The sequence below is a fragment of the Diceros bicornis genome, chromosome 19, assembly GCF_020826845.1.
Source record: "Diceros bicornis minor isolate mBicDic1 chromosome 19, mDicBic1.mat.cur, whole genome shotgun sequence".
In the NCBI taxonomy this organism is placed as follows: Eukaryota; Metazoa; Chordata; class Mammalia; order Perissodactyla; family Rhinocerotidae; genus Diceros; species Diceros bicornis.
This window is the reverse complement of record NC_080758.1, coordinates 47,068,850-47,083,455: the sequence shown is the minus strand read 5'-3', so window position 1 is coordinate 47,083,455 and position 14,606 is coordinate 47,068,850. Positions and strand designations below refer to the sequence as shown.

Genomic DNA, 14,606 nt, shown 5'->3' with positions numbered 1-14,606 from the left:
GCTTCTCAACTGGGGACGATTTTGCCCCCAAGGGAACATTTGGCAATGTCTAGAGACATTTTTGGTTGTCACAACTGGGGCAGTGCCACTGGCACCAGTGGGTGAAGCCAGGGATGCTGCTAACATCCTACAGTGCACAGGACAGCCCCCACAACAAACATTTATCTGATCCCAAATATCAATAGTCTTGAGGTTGAGAGACCCTGATTTAGAATGAAGTGAAGTAGGCTGTGCTGGGTCTGTTTTTTCCTGCCTTTGCCATCTTTATTCCTGGTTTTACAGCACAAAAGTTACAGAGACTTAGCAGTATGTGACATTGAGAACAATCTGCTATTCTGTCTGTGTCATCTGACAACTGCAGTAGCAAGTTCCGCCTTAGTCTGATGCCATTTGTTCTTTACTATTAAAGTGATGCCATTGTCATTTGTGACTGTCCTGTCAAGAGAAGTGGCCAAGAGCAATGCATATCAATTCTCAGTCTTAGATTGTACATTCTTCACTGGTTGACTCACTAGAGTATTAAATTTGCACTCTGATTTAAGTCTGAGTGTATTGGCATATCTTGCTAACCTGTTGATAAATATAGATATAGATGGGTGTACATCCACATATGCATAACAAGCACTTTTTTTTTTTTAAAGATTTTATTTATTTATTTTTCTCCCCCCAAAGCCCCAGTAGATAATTGTATGTCATAGCTGCACATCCTTCTAGTTGCTATATGTGGAACTCGGCCTCAGGATGGCAGGAGAAGTAGTGCCTCGGTGCGTGCCCTGGATCCGAACCCGGGCCACCAGCAGCGGAGCGCGCGCACTTAACTGCCAAGCCACGGGGCCGGCCTAAGCAGACACTTTTAATGTTGACTTTCTGGCCACAAGTTCTTGACTATAAAAATGATTGTAATTTTGTTTTCATTTACGTTAATATTTCTTGTTTTTGTTTCTAATCCATATGACTTAAACCAACCAAAATTGTTTTAATAATATAAACAATAGAGAATTACTTACCTTGGGCTACTGTCATATCTTATTCTGATCCCTTTGGGATTCTTCCTTTGGCAGCAGCAGAGTTTTGGGAAAGTCATACCACCTGTATTGCATTAATATAAAGAGCTACATAAACACACACCTGGGAGGCAGAACTGGCACTTTCAGTGACTTTTCTTTTTCTCCTTTGTGGGAACAATTCTTTCCAGCTGTTTTACAATTTTAACTGCTTTTACCTTGGGACATTTATCAATCTGTAGTGCTAACAGGCTACGCAGATGGTAGATTTTATTTTTCTTTTAGGAACATTTTAATAGTAATAATTAGAGGATCAGTGATCTTCCCTCTTTCTGAAAGAGACTTAATGGGACCTAACTGAAAGGCTCACTTAGCTGCTTCTGCCTCTGGTTCTCTGCCTTCCAGGTGGTACCCCGTTGTCAGGACGTGCTTGTTTTCAGGGTCAGGACGTGCTTGTTTTCAGGGTCTGGGCGGAATCACTTCGGATCTTGTGGGAAACCTCAAGATGTTGAGTTGATTTACATCTCTGGTGCTTTGTATAGGGTCAAGTTGGTGTCATGCACAATGCTTTAATAGTTAGGAAATTACACTATTAATTTCACTTATACAGCCTTACATGAGGCGTAAGTGGAACCAAGAATTTTGGTAATTGAAGAGTGAGTCTCCATTTAATAAGATTGATTAAGGAAGCCTTAGATTAAAGAGTGAAATTGCTTTGAAAAGTAGTCAGACATCTGGAAAATAGAATTTTCTGAAGAGTTTACACACTTAATTTAATTTAATCATATAGATTCTTCTCTCTGTGGGGAAAAAATGAAATTGAGTAATCCTTATTTGATCATTTTACTGGTGTTTTGAATGGAGCTTTAGAAAGCAATGTTTTAGTAATGGTGTTGTGTAACTTACATTGTCAATAAGCTAGAAAGTTAGTGCTTTTAAAATTTGGATTATTGGATTAGCTATGCTTGAGAGAAGGTGAATGATTTGGTGAATCTGAGATAGAATTTAGCTCTCTGAAGTGATTCAAGCAGAGATTGTATGATATTCAAAGCAGAGAATGCATTAGACCTCTCAGAATTTATAATGTGATTTTTACATAACTTAGACTGTTGTTTTTCTATTTTGAATATCAGATAATCTTGTATCTTGATATTTGCATATCAGTGTTAAAATGGTTTTAATTTGTTATGGAAGAGTGACCGCTACAGCTGACACTGTAGAATGGGAGCAGCTTAAACAATTGCTTTCTTAAGAAATAAAAAAGCCAGCAGAGGGAGCTCAAGAACTGTTGAAAATAACAAGGAGAAAGGTATCAAGAAAATGTATTTGGTATTTGTTCATTTGTACAAAACATATATTGAGTATATACTTAGTACAGAGTGTGAGAGAAGGCCAAGAAATGTACACCTACAAATCAGGAAATTGGGTTTAAATTGTGGAAGAAGGAGAATTTAAAATTCTTTTTTCACACTGCATCACGTAAGTCAACTGCGGGAGTAGCTCAGGGCATCAGTAGCACAGCAGCCCTAACAGCACACTTGACGTCCTGACTCCCCCCTTCCTCTCCACCCTCATCACAGATGCTCCCACTCTCACCTATTCCGGTGATTTCTGCAAGCTTGGCCTTTCTCTACCTGAGAAGTCCCTACCAACAGTTTTACAAAAACAAAGCCTTAAAGCTGCATTAGGCCAGCCTGTTGGGAAGGCAGACCAGCTGGTGATGGCAGGCTCTTCGTCTGTCTGTTGTATCTAGGACCAGTGGGGACACTCAAATTTGGAAGCCATGATGCTGTGGCTGTATTGCATCCCACCAGATGGCGATGTTCTTTATCTTTAAAAAGATGCTGCCAGTGTTGGCCCAGCTCTTATTTGTTTCTGCTCATAGCCCAGAAACCAGCATCTAACAGTTTTTGGCATCAAGTTTAAGTGAATAAAACCCACTCTTCCCACTATCCGTAAAAATTGACGCTGGCCAGTTATTTTTTAGGGAACTAGGAAGCTCTTGGGCTCCCTCTACTGATAATGGATTAAAAAGTAGGTTAGTTAACAAATATAAACTCTTCTCAGAATGTTTCAGTGTCTTGCATAATTAGAATAAACAACGAAAGAAGACAGCCGAAAGGGGCTGGCCCCATGGTGTTATCTGACTTCTGTTGCCTAATGCTGAAGAGCCTAGAAGTAGACGTATGGAAAGGGCCTAGTCTATGCTTTGATGAATAGATAGATCACAAATATGTACATATGCCTTGTGTTCCTCTGTGAGGAAATGAATAGTTCTTGGCTATTCATGAGATGAGAAGAGCAAAGACAACCTGGGAAAGAGGGATCGTTAGTGGGTCTGTCTGTTCTTGCTGCCTGGGCCTGCCTTAAGTTCAGCTTCCCATTAGTATCTAAATTTAGACTATGGCTCAGTACTCTGAATTATAAATGAAGGGTCACATAGATTGCATACTTTTGACGTCTTATAACTTGTATCAGTGTACTTTAAAATGGGATTTTTATTTAGATAGTAAAAATAAAGCAGCAACTCTTTGTTGAAATCCTGTGTATTATATTTAGAATCTTCCTACATACAACTTCTTGGTTAGGGTGAGCCAGTGCTTTGGCATGTGGCTTGGATTAAAGAGTTAAACAGAGGGTGGCATGTTGACAGTGATGAGTCTCATTGCGGGTGAGGAATTGGGTGACACTGCAAGGTAGGATAATACAGGCTGAATTTTGATCAGTCTCTTCTTAGAAGGAGTGAAACTTTAGCTAATTAAAGTTTTTGGAAAATATGATGTTATAGTCATATGGGTGTAAAATTTCATGACTACATGAGTGAGTGTGGAGCCTGGTGAGGGATGCAGCGGTGAGGTTCACACATGGCAAGTCCTGTAGGAGGGGTGCCCAGGCAGCCTGGGAGGGGGCGGGGAGGGAACAAGTCTGAGGTTAGCATAGAGGAGTGAGCAGTAGAAGGGAGAGAGCAGCAAGTGCCAAGTGGGCTAGGATTGCTTGAGACTAAAGTCGGTGAGAGCTCCTTGTGGGGGGCTCACATCTGTGGGGTGAGATCAAAGAGAGGCCTGTATTCACTGTGAGGAGCATGGGCCTGACTGTACAGTGAAGGAGGGCCTTGGCAGGAGAGGAGTGGCACAATCAGATCGTGACTTTAGAGGGACCTCTCTGGGGCCACATAGAGGATAGGTTGAGGGTGGCAAGAAAAGGGGGACAGTGACCAGTTAGGAGGCAATATAATAACAGGCAAAAGATGATGCAACCCCAAAGCTGTGATTCTAGAGAGGGAGGGTGGGATGATTCTTCCAGTGCCTTGGGTTGTCTTTAGAGATTAGAATGGACTGTGAAGTTTAGAAATGAGCTAGGAGGGAACTCACTCTCGAGGAGAATATAGTCTGTAAGAATGCTAGCCGAGATTATCCAGTGGTTAGTACTCACCTATGGTTTTCTATTTTATGATGTATACATATCGATTCTCTAAAAATACCAGTGGATCATTTTTATACTTTAGTGACTAATTCAACGTTGCATTTGGTGATATAAACCATTAAATAATTACAGTATTTTATTTGGACAGTTGTGCATTTATTTGTAAAAAGGAATAGTGGAGCTGAAATTCTCATTTCCTTTTTTCTTCTTTATGTAGGGTGTGTGCTACTTTCCACTCTCCTCAAATGTAAATGACCTATCCCTGTAGCTCCTGAACTCTCTTTCCTTGGCATGCCTGTCCTTGAAATTCCAAAGGACTTTTGCAGTTCTCAACCGTTTCTGTGGATTTTTCTCTTATTTTTTTTCCTTTACTTTGATTGAAAAATAAAATGCTTTGTAAAACTTAAAAGGAAAATGTGTTTTTGGAGTGGAATATTACTGTAAACAAGTGTAGAAAACTTTATGATGTAAATGCAGATTACCTTACTGCCCAGTTTTTGTGGAAAAAAGTATCTAAAACCACAGTTTTAGAATAAGTTGTTTTATGTGGTGAAATTATTTTTTAAAATCTTGAAATTCGCCCATGCATGTTTTGTATTAATGCCCACAGAAGTGGAAGAGTGTCAGCAGCTACGAAACCCACCTCCAGTTGAGTCTGGCCTCCTGGCGGCCGAGCCGCCGCATCAGCTTGTCCGGAGCAGCAGCACACCTGACGTCACTGAGCCCCTCTGCGCAGACTCTTCTCAGGGTATGAGGAGCTTCAGTCACCAGCACAGCACTATCGATTCTGGCTGGGAAGAAGCTGCATGCCGTGTTACTGTCTACATTTATTCCACCTCTATTTATTTCAAGGAAATTTACTTTTTAAGTTGATTGCAGGGATAGATTTCTGGCAATGAAATATTTTCACTATTTTAATATGTCTATCTAAATTATATATACATATGTGAACTTTTTTCCAAGTGTGGCATCTTTGAGGACTAGAAAGAAGTTCAGAGCGGTTAGAGGAGGCGGGAGGCAGAGAATGTTACGCCACAAGGTCAGGAGGAGCAAGCAAGTTAGGAAGAAGGTAGGGTGGCAGGTTGAGGAGGATGTGGGAATGGGCTGTGAGGAGCCATACAAGTTGTCAGTGAGAGCAGAAAGCTGACCAGACCCGTGGAAAAGTTTGTTAGCAGCTTATAGACTCTGCTGAGGTTGAAAATTACAAGTTGTAATAGCATTAATCTACACGGTTTCTCCAACAGCTTTCAGCAACAACAGGGCCTGGAGAGCAAAGAGGCAGATGATTAGACCTGTAAACAGTGAATAATGTATTTTACAATGAAAGCACATGTTTAAATTGTGTCTGGTGTCAATGAACATATTGAGTTTTAGTTTCATGAGTTAAGTAAGAAATAAATCAACCTTATTTACCAACAAGTTATCTCATAGTTCTTAATGTCAACGTCATGCTTCCTCATCAAATGAATAGGGAAGTATTCCCTCTTAGAAATCCTCTTGAAATAAGAAAATATAGTAACAAATAATTTGAGAAATGTATTATCTGAAAGATTTACTTTTCTACAAAAGATTTTGTAAGATTGTTGTGATTTTTTTTCCCCTTAAATCTTTGATAGAATCCACTAGTTGCCTGGAGTTTTCATATAGGAAGACTTTAAAATATCATTCAAATTTAAAAATCATTGTAAGACTGTCCAGGTTTTCCTTTTCTTGTTTTGATTTGGATAAGTTGTATTTTTCTAGGAATTTGTTCAGTTCATATATTTTTAAAAATTTTATTGGCCCCAGATTATTCATAAAATCCTCTTATGATCTTTTTAATGTTTGCAGGCTTTGTGGCGATACTCGGTTTTTTATGACCGATGCTGGTGACATGTGCTCTCTCATCAGTCTTTGTGCTCAGGCAATACTGAGCTGCCTTATTGCACTCTTTTCCTGTCAGCTCAGCTGGCTAACTCAGGCAGCTTTCCTCTGAGATCCCTCCCCCACAGCCCCCAGGACAGATGTTGTTGCCCTCGCCTGTGCCAACATAATGTGCTGAGTGGACCCATTGGCTACAGTGAATAGCATTTCAGTATCTCTGAAAAGCTCTCTCTGGGTCAGAGACCAGGTCTATGGAGTAGACTTGACCCATAGGCTACGAGTTTGTCAGGTCCATAATTCCTATTTTTACATATCTTAAGATATCTAAATTTAATAATTACCTATATATAAAAATGTTTTTCCAATTTTACCATTTGAAATATTCCTTCTGTCGATTTTTCTCCCCAAATCTCTAGGTCAAAAGGTAGAACATGCACAGAATCTAAGCTCTTCAGAGCCTAAGCCTGTTCAAGAGAGGAAAGGACATGTGAAGAAAGAACATGAGGGGATAACAGTAAGATATTTTCCAACTGCATCCATTTGTCATTCAAGATAAACATTAAATTATTGGCACAATAAATACATTTATTAGTGGCAGTGATACTTTCTTTTAAAATTTTTTTCCATTTAGACGGGTTATAGGCCTAAATGACCTTGAGATCTTTTAAAGTCTTACTTGCTTTCTGTGTAAACTTGCAGTCACATTACAGAAATTGAAAATGGAATTTACTACCTGGTCTGTACATGACACTGTATTTTTAAGCAAGTATCCTTGCCTGTCAAATGCACATTCAGACTCCCTGTTCGTGACATTGCTTTAGGTAGTAGCTTCTACCTGACATGACTTGCTAGATAAGTGAGCTTTTGCAAAGATCTGTTATGGTTTCTTTTTTTAAAAATGTAAAATAGCTTTTTTTTTTTTTTTTTTTTTTTAAAACAAATGGAAAGTATAAATAAGAAAATTGAAAAATAGCCCATAACTCATTCAGGAAGATAACTCCTATTTATTTATTTATTTATTTATGCTGAGGAAGATTCACCCTGAGATAACTTCTGTACTAGTCTTCCTCTACTTTGTATGTGGGTTGCCGTCACAGCATGGCTGCTGAGTGGTGTAGGTCCATGCCCGGGATCTGAACCCGTGAACCCGGGCTGCCAAAGTGGAGCGCACTGAACTTAACCACTGTGCCACGGGGCTGGCCCCTATTCATTTTTAAAAAATGTAGTATGTGTTAATAGAAAACTCAAGCATCACAGAAAGGTACAAAATAAACAGAGAAAGCCTCTTCCCATTCCACCCTACTGGAAGATAACCAGTATTAAGTTTCTTCCACCTTTATTTTTTAAAAGGGCATATACTAGTGCCAGCCCTGTGGCTTAGCAGTTGGGTGCGCGCGTGCCATACTGGCGGCCCAGGTTTGGATCCTGGGCACGCACCAATGCACCGCTTCTCTGGCCATGCTGAGGCTGTGTCCCACATACAGCAACTAGAAGGATGTGCAACTGTGACCTACAACTATCTACTGGGGCTGTGGGGGAAAAAAAAAAAGGAGGATTGGCAATAGATGTTAGCTCAGAGCCGGTCTTCCTCAACAAAAAGAGGAGGATTAGCATGGATGTTAGCTCAGGGCTGATCTTCCTCACACACAAAAAGATAAAAATAAAAGGCCATATACTAGCTTATATATATGTATATTCTGTATATATATGTGTTTTTTGTATATTTTTCAACAATCAAACAAACACCTACAAACCCATCATTCACTTAGAACTAGAAAGTTTCCGGTGTTGTTGCTTTGGCCTTTCACTTCCTTCCTTGTCCCCTCCGAGAGCAGCATTATGTTGGCTTTGTGTTTATCACATCCTTGCTTTGCTCTATAGTTTTGCTCTACATGTGTGTATTTCCTAACAATATATCCTTTAGTTTTCCTTATTTTTAAACTATACGAAAGTGATATTATTGCTTTGTTCACTCAGTTGTGTGTGTTTAAGATTTATCCACGTTGTGGCATGTAGCCATAGTTCATTAAATTTTCTCTGCTGTTTGATATTCCACTGTGAATATACCACAATTTATTTTTCCATTCTCTTCTTGATGGACATTTAGATAGTTTCAAGTTTTCATTTTTGTTTTATTAAAAATGCAGGTATGTACATTCTTGTATGTGTTTCAAGATCTACATGTTTTAGGTTTTCTCTATGGTAGCTATCTAAGAACGGAATTAATGAGTCATAGAGTAGAGAAGAATGTTGTTCTTTACAAAAGAATATGTGTTTTCTAAAGTGGTTGCATGACTTATATTTCTGCCAGCAATGTGTAAAGAGTTCCCATTCATCCACATTCTTGCCAAGACTTTCTGTTGTCAGATTTAAAAATTATGAGTCACATGGGTGAAAATGGGATCCCATTTTATTTTGCATTTCTCAGATTACTAATAAACTTGAAAATCTTTCCATGTTGATTGACCATGTGTGTTTCATGTGTGAAATGCCTACTGATGTCTTTGCCATTTTCCTATTGATTTGTTTGTCTTTTCTCTTTTATTTGTACTAATTCTTTATATAGTCTGAATACTGATCCTATTTTGGTTATGTTTCCGGCAAATATCTTCTTCCAATGTGTGCCTTATATTTTCGCTTTCTCTATGGTATCTTTTGATGACAGAAGTTCTTAATTTTGATATTCTTGATTATCAATCATTTTTTATGGTTAGGTTTTATGAAAATTTTAAAATACCAACTCTACAGGGATAAAAATATTACCTTATGTTTATAAGTGTTTCAGTTTTGTTCTGCACATTTAAGTCTTTCATCCATCTAGATTTGATTCTTATTTCTGGAGTGAGGTAGGGATCCAATTTTATTTTTTTCCCCACATGGATAACCGCTTGTCCTAGGTCACATTTATTGAATCCGTTTTTCCTTCATTGATCTGAAATGCTACCTTTTTGTCATATATACTGTCTCCCAGATGTGTAAGGCTTTATTTTGGTGCTTCTTATCTTGATTCGTTGGTTGCTTTGTCTCTCTGGACAGTACTACAACATCTTAATTACAGTAGTTCCCCCACTTCTTTCTCCCTTCTCCTCCCCCTTCAAATGGAAGGTATTTTTCTACTATCTTTTGTCTTTCATTGTTGCTATTGAGAAGTGTTTTGTCCATCCTGTCTGTTTGTTGTTGCTTGCTGTTGTCTTTGTCTTTCAGCTTCACTACAGTATATTTAAGTGCATTTTCTTTTGGTTTTTACATTTGTCGTTTTTTATATATCCTATGTGACATGTATTTGTGAATGCTTGTTCTTCCATTGTTTCTGGAAAATTCTTTGTAATAATTTCTTCAAATATTGCTTCTTTTTCCTTCTCTCTGCTTTTTCCTTCTGTGATTCTGAGTAGAGCTATATTTAGACTTCCTCATTCTGTCTTCCATGTCTCTTAAGCCCTCTTTCATATTTTCCATTCTCCTCCGCCCTCTGGGTACATTCTCTGTAATGTATCAGATCTGTCTTTCATTCAATTCAATAATTCTCTCTTTACTCATAGATAGCCTGCTATTTGATAATTCAGTTGAGTTTTTTAGTTCAACAGTTGTACCTTTTGCAAAGTTCAGGTTAACATTTTTCAAGTATATCTTATAATTTCTAATAATCTCTTGTTACTTGCTCGTTTTTGTGGTTCCCATCTTTTATTCCTTTGAAATAGTCACAATTTGAAATTCTGAATTCTTTATCTGATTGTCTGAAATTCTTGGGGAGGGTCTAAATCTGAAATTTGTTGTTTCTGTGACTCTTGTGCATGGTGATTTATTTCCTTTGGTGTTTGGTAATCCTTGATTGTGAGTTCCTAGCTGGCTGATCTCAATCTACAGAAAACCTGGATGTCTGAAGTGATGGAGTTTCACCAGGACAACATTTGCATTTGTTTCTTGCAGGAACCATGGAGTGCTACTTTAATCCTGGGGTCTCGGTCCTTTTGCCACTGGCAGTGATAATATTAGATTTACCCTTACAATGGCCCTGGTTTCTGCTCACTTTTGGGGAGGAGGGGAGAGTATGAATCACTTGGAGGTTTATTTTACTTCCTGTGAGCCTCAAATTTTTGTGTAGGATCTAGTTCTGTAGCTGGAGGGTATTTCGTCTCTCATATACTCAGAAGTAGAAGAGCCACATTCTGCTTTTCAATTAAGGAAGTATCCTGGGCATATTTCCATTATCACACTATATATATATATATATATATATATGTGTGTATGTATCTCCTTCTTTAGTGTGAGGTAATTTTTTTTTAATTAGTCTTAGTCTTCTAAATGTATATATATATATTTTTTTTGGTGAGGAAGATTGGCTCTGAGCTAACATCTATTGCCAGTCTTCTTTTTGCTTGAGGAAGATTGTCCCTAAGCTAACATCTCTGCCAGTCTTCCTCTGTTTTTTGTATGTGGGTTGCCACAACAGCATGGCTTGGTGAGCAGTGTGTAAGTCCGCACCTGGGGTCCAAACCTGCAAACCCCAGGCCACCAAAGCAGAGTGCAAGAGCTTAATCACTATGCCACCAGGCTGGCCCCCCTAAATATTTTATTTGTGACCTACTTCTGTGTTTTAGCTTAATAATTATTCTGTCTTTTAATTATACAGCTTGGTCCCCCCTTTTCATTTATTTGCTTGTTTAACGTTCATTTCTTTAGTTGGCTCACTGAATCCCATGGTTTTTATACACTCTGCACTGGAGGACCTTAAATTTACATCTGCCTTCCTGGCTGTATCCTGTATCTCACTAGTTCTGGACTTTTTTGCCTACTTACGGTGCATTCTCTTTGGATATTCAGCCCAAAGGTGAAAATTAAAATATCAGAAACTTTCTCAAGTTTGTTTGTCCATTGACTGTCTTTCCTTTCATCCTTCCTTCCTTCCTTCGTCACCATCATTCTCATGGTCCCCTAGATTCATATCCTTTTGTGATTTAATTTTCTTCCACTCCTATATACAGCTCTTATAAAGCTGTTGTCTGTCTTTCTGCAGTATTTTCTTATCATTTCTTCTCCTTTTCCACCATCAAAAAGCCTTATCTACTTATCCCTGAATTACCATAACAGTTCCATAGAATTTTCTTCTTAACTCTAATCTGTCCCAAAGATAACTACTAGACTTATCTTTCTAGTTATGTTTTTTAATCACAGTAAGCTATTGTCTGAAACACACAGTTGCTCATTTTGTCAATATTGGGTTGAAATCCCTAAGCCTGATGTTGAAGGTCCACTGGCAGCTGCCTCTTTTAGAAGGTGGTCTGCATTTTCTTCTTACCATTTTCCTTCTTTACCTGACTATCCTTTACCTGCATGGCCTGCTATAATCAGCTTCTTTTCCTGCACATAGAACTTGCTGATAACCACTCAGTGCTTCCTGCCTTGAATCCCCTCCTGCCTTCTCTCTACCACTTCATGTCTGTTGCCTTCTTGAACAGCTCTCCTGTAACTGTGAGCCAATTAAGGTAACACTTTATTCTGCATACCTTATAGAGTTTACTTGCATATTTTGCTTATGTACACTGTAATCATTTTGTGTAATTTGTGTATGTTTTGTTTCTCCAAGCAAGTTATAAATTTTCGAGGATGCAGATTGCCTCCAAGTGTTTTCATTCACTGTATTTAATACAAGGTCCAGTATTGAGCAGTGCTCAGGGAAGTCTGTTGCACATTTAACAAGGAAGGCCCTAAGTGACCTTTAGAAGTCTGGGTGGAGTGTACACCTTCCCTGCCAGCACGCTCATCATTTGTGGGTAATTTGGACCTTCTGGAGACCTGCATTTACTATATATCTGTGCTCAAGCCGAAGAAGGAATAGAACTTTAAAATAAATTATTTCCATATAATTTGGCATCCCTTGTCAGTAGACCAATTTAATTGGATGTCAGTTGAGAAAGTAGAAGCCATAAATTTCAGATCTTGAGTAATTTATAATTCAATTATAGTAATTTGTGAACACATATCCTTCAAATGGAAAATGTCATTCAGTTTTTTGTTGCTATTATGATTATTTGTTTCTATTTCTTTAGAAATGTGGACTAGAAGCTTAACAATCTTTTAAAATTAAAACTTTCCTGTAACATATGTAATATTTCTTTTTGTCTAAAGAGCTTAGTTCGAAGAAGCAGCAGCCCTGCTGAATTGGATTTAAAAGATGATTTGCAGCAGACGCAAGGAAAATGTAGGGAAAGACAGAAGAGTAAGTTCCAGGAAATGTGATCTGTATTCATCCAACTTCAGAGTTCATGTATTTTGTTTTCTTTTTACTTTCTGACTTGAATGATATCTTAGCATCTGAAGAGACATGGTTGTAAAATGGGACATTTTTATTCCTGGAATCCCAGGATTGATAGATGGTTAGTCCACACATACAATAGAACAGTTCCAGTCAGTCACCTATACCTTAGAGGCCTGTCTTTCCACCCCTGGGCCTTTCTCCAGGTGAGAGGCACAACCAAGGCTGATGGCTGGGTGAGTAGACAGACTCAGAAGGAAAATGATCTTCCCCAGAAAGTTCTCACAGGCTAGCAACAAAAAGCCTTAGAAGTACGTTGAAGTCAATAGTATAAATATTTAAAAAATGAAATTTGATTGGAATCCTGTGACACATTATCATATATACTGCAAAATGTAGCCCTAATACTCTGCTTCCCTGATGTCAGGTGCCTGGCCACCTCCTTCTCAGAGTAGCATAGTAAACAACTCCTGCAGATCTAGGATGGTTCTTCGTGGAGCACAGAGGAGCTCCTCTTAGGCTCCACCTTCAGACCGTGTTGGCTTAGAGTTCTGTGCCAGATGAAGTTAGGGACCTAACAGGTTGATTACTGGGACAACTTTCAGTTTATCTGGTGGCTGGGACAACTGTCAGTTGTTTGTGAGTGGAGAGAGGACAAGAGATTAGAAGTAGCAAGGCTGGGGACTGTCACCAGCAGATAGAAAGAGCAGCTGGGACAGTGAGCAGACAGAAAGGGGAGACACGTGGAATTATTATGAAGTAGACAGGAGACTTTGAGGAGCACACTGGCTAGGTCTGTTTTGTGTCAGACTAACTAGCCTAAAAGGCTTAATAGCCTTTAAAGCATCATTGTATTAAGAGAAATTAGAACTTTTTAGTGTTTAAAGTAGAGAATTTCTATTGGAGAATATCTTCTGTGGTGGGACACTTCATCCCCTAGTGATCCTGGGTGATTGACCCTAGGTTTGGGTCTAGACATCAAGCTCAAGGAATAAAGCATCCTTAGACTCTTCTAGCCAGCAGAATAAACTTGCATTTGCAATGGAATCAATTCCCACTCTCTTCCTCCACCCATCCCCATTTTGTAGTTGAATAAGTTGCAGTAGAAAATTTAAGGACTTGATGTAATCTTTTGGGTATACCGGATAGCTGAGTTGAAGACCCCTTGAAAAGAATGCCGCCTGAGTGATGTGTAGTGGAGCTCATAATGACTATTAATACCCTGTGCTTGAAAGCTTTGTTTCATTGACCAAGAGCCCCACACAGGGGCTTAATCCCTTTCCTTTTCCCATCGTTCTGTGATCTTATCCCCAATTTTTTAATACAATAATTCCCTTGATTTCTTTATAGTTTTACCATATATACCTGTGTCCTTAAATAATATATCCTTTAATTTTGGTTTTAAACTTTTAAAAAATGTCATATTTTGTATTTTGTGCAACTTTTTTCCCCTGAGTATTGTACTTCTAAGATATGTGAATGGACTACAGAGCCAAACTTTCTTTTTCCTTTTGAGCCCCTATCCCTGAATGATTCCTGCTGTGTTGTCAGCTGTTTAGTTACTGTGTATTGGTAATTGTGAACATTCTGATCCCCAGCTATTAGTTATCTCAGACTTTGGTTCTTCCATTGTGCCAGGTGAAAGTGTCAGCAGTGACACAGCTCTGGGCTATAATGGTGAGGCAGAGCTGTCCATGAGTGCATGGCAGACCTATGAGGACGACCCGGAACTGAGCACTCCCACAGATGTTGTAGCTGACTCTGATGCCCGCCATTGGTTACAACTGAGTCCCACTGATGCTTCAAACCTAACAGGTAACTGCGTATTTGAAAAAGAGGTACCAGCGTTAACAGTTGGGAAATCCCAGAGTTTCCCAGTTGCTAGAACTCCAGGGATCCTTTAGCACAATGATGATGGAGGTGCCACCTCCAACCAAATTGGTGTGGCAGCCCCAACCACTTGTTCATAATCAGTTGTGAATTCTCAGAGTCCTGCGTGGAGAGGGTTCTAAAACAGTGGCCAGATGTGGAAGGAAGCATGCCATGCCAGCAAGCACTGTCCG

General features: G+C 39.0%; 1 protein-coding gene across 9 annotated transcripts in view; it reads left to right on the top strand.

The window, feature by feature from the left end:
• RALGAPA2 (Ral GTPase activating protein catalytic subunit alpha 2) overlaps positions 1-14,606 on the top strand; it is a 334,286-nt gene that overhangs the window by 130,027 nt on the left and 189,653 nt on the right. For all 9 annotated transcript variants that reach the window (XM_058563323.1, XM_058563324.1, XM_058563325.1 and 6 more), the window contains 4 exons: positions 5,038-5,175; positions 6,707-6,804; positions 12,417-12,507; positions 14,182-14,358. In XM_058563323.1, coding sequence (XP_058419306.1) covers positions 5,038-5,175; positions 6,707-6,804; positions 12,417-12,507; positions 14,182-14,358 — 504 coding nt within the window. The remainder of the gene's footprint in view (positions 1-5,037; positions 5,176-6,706; positions 6,805-12,416; positions 12,508-14,181; positions 14,359-14,606) is intronic.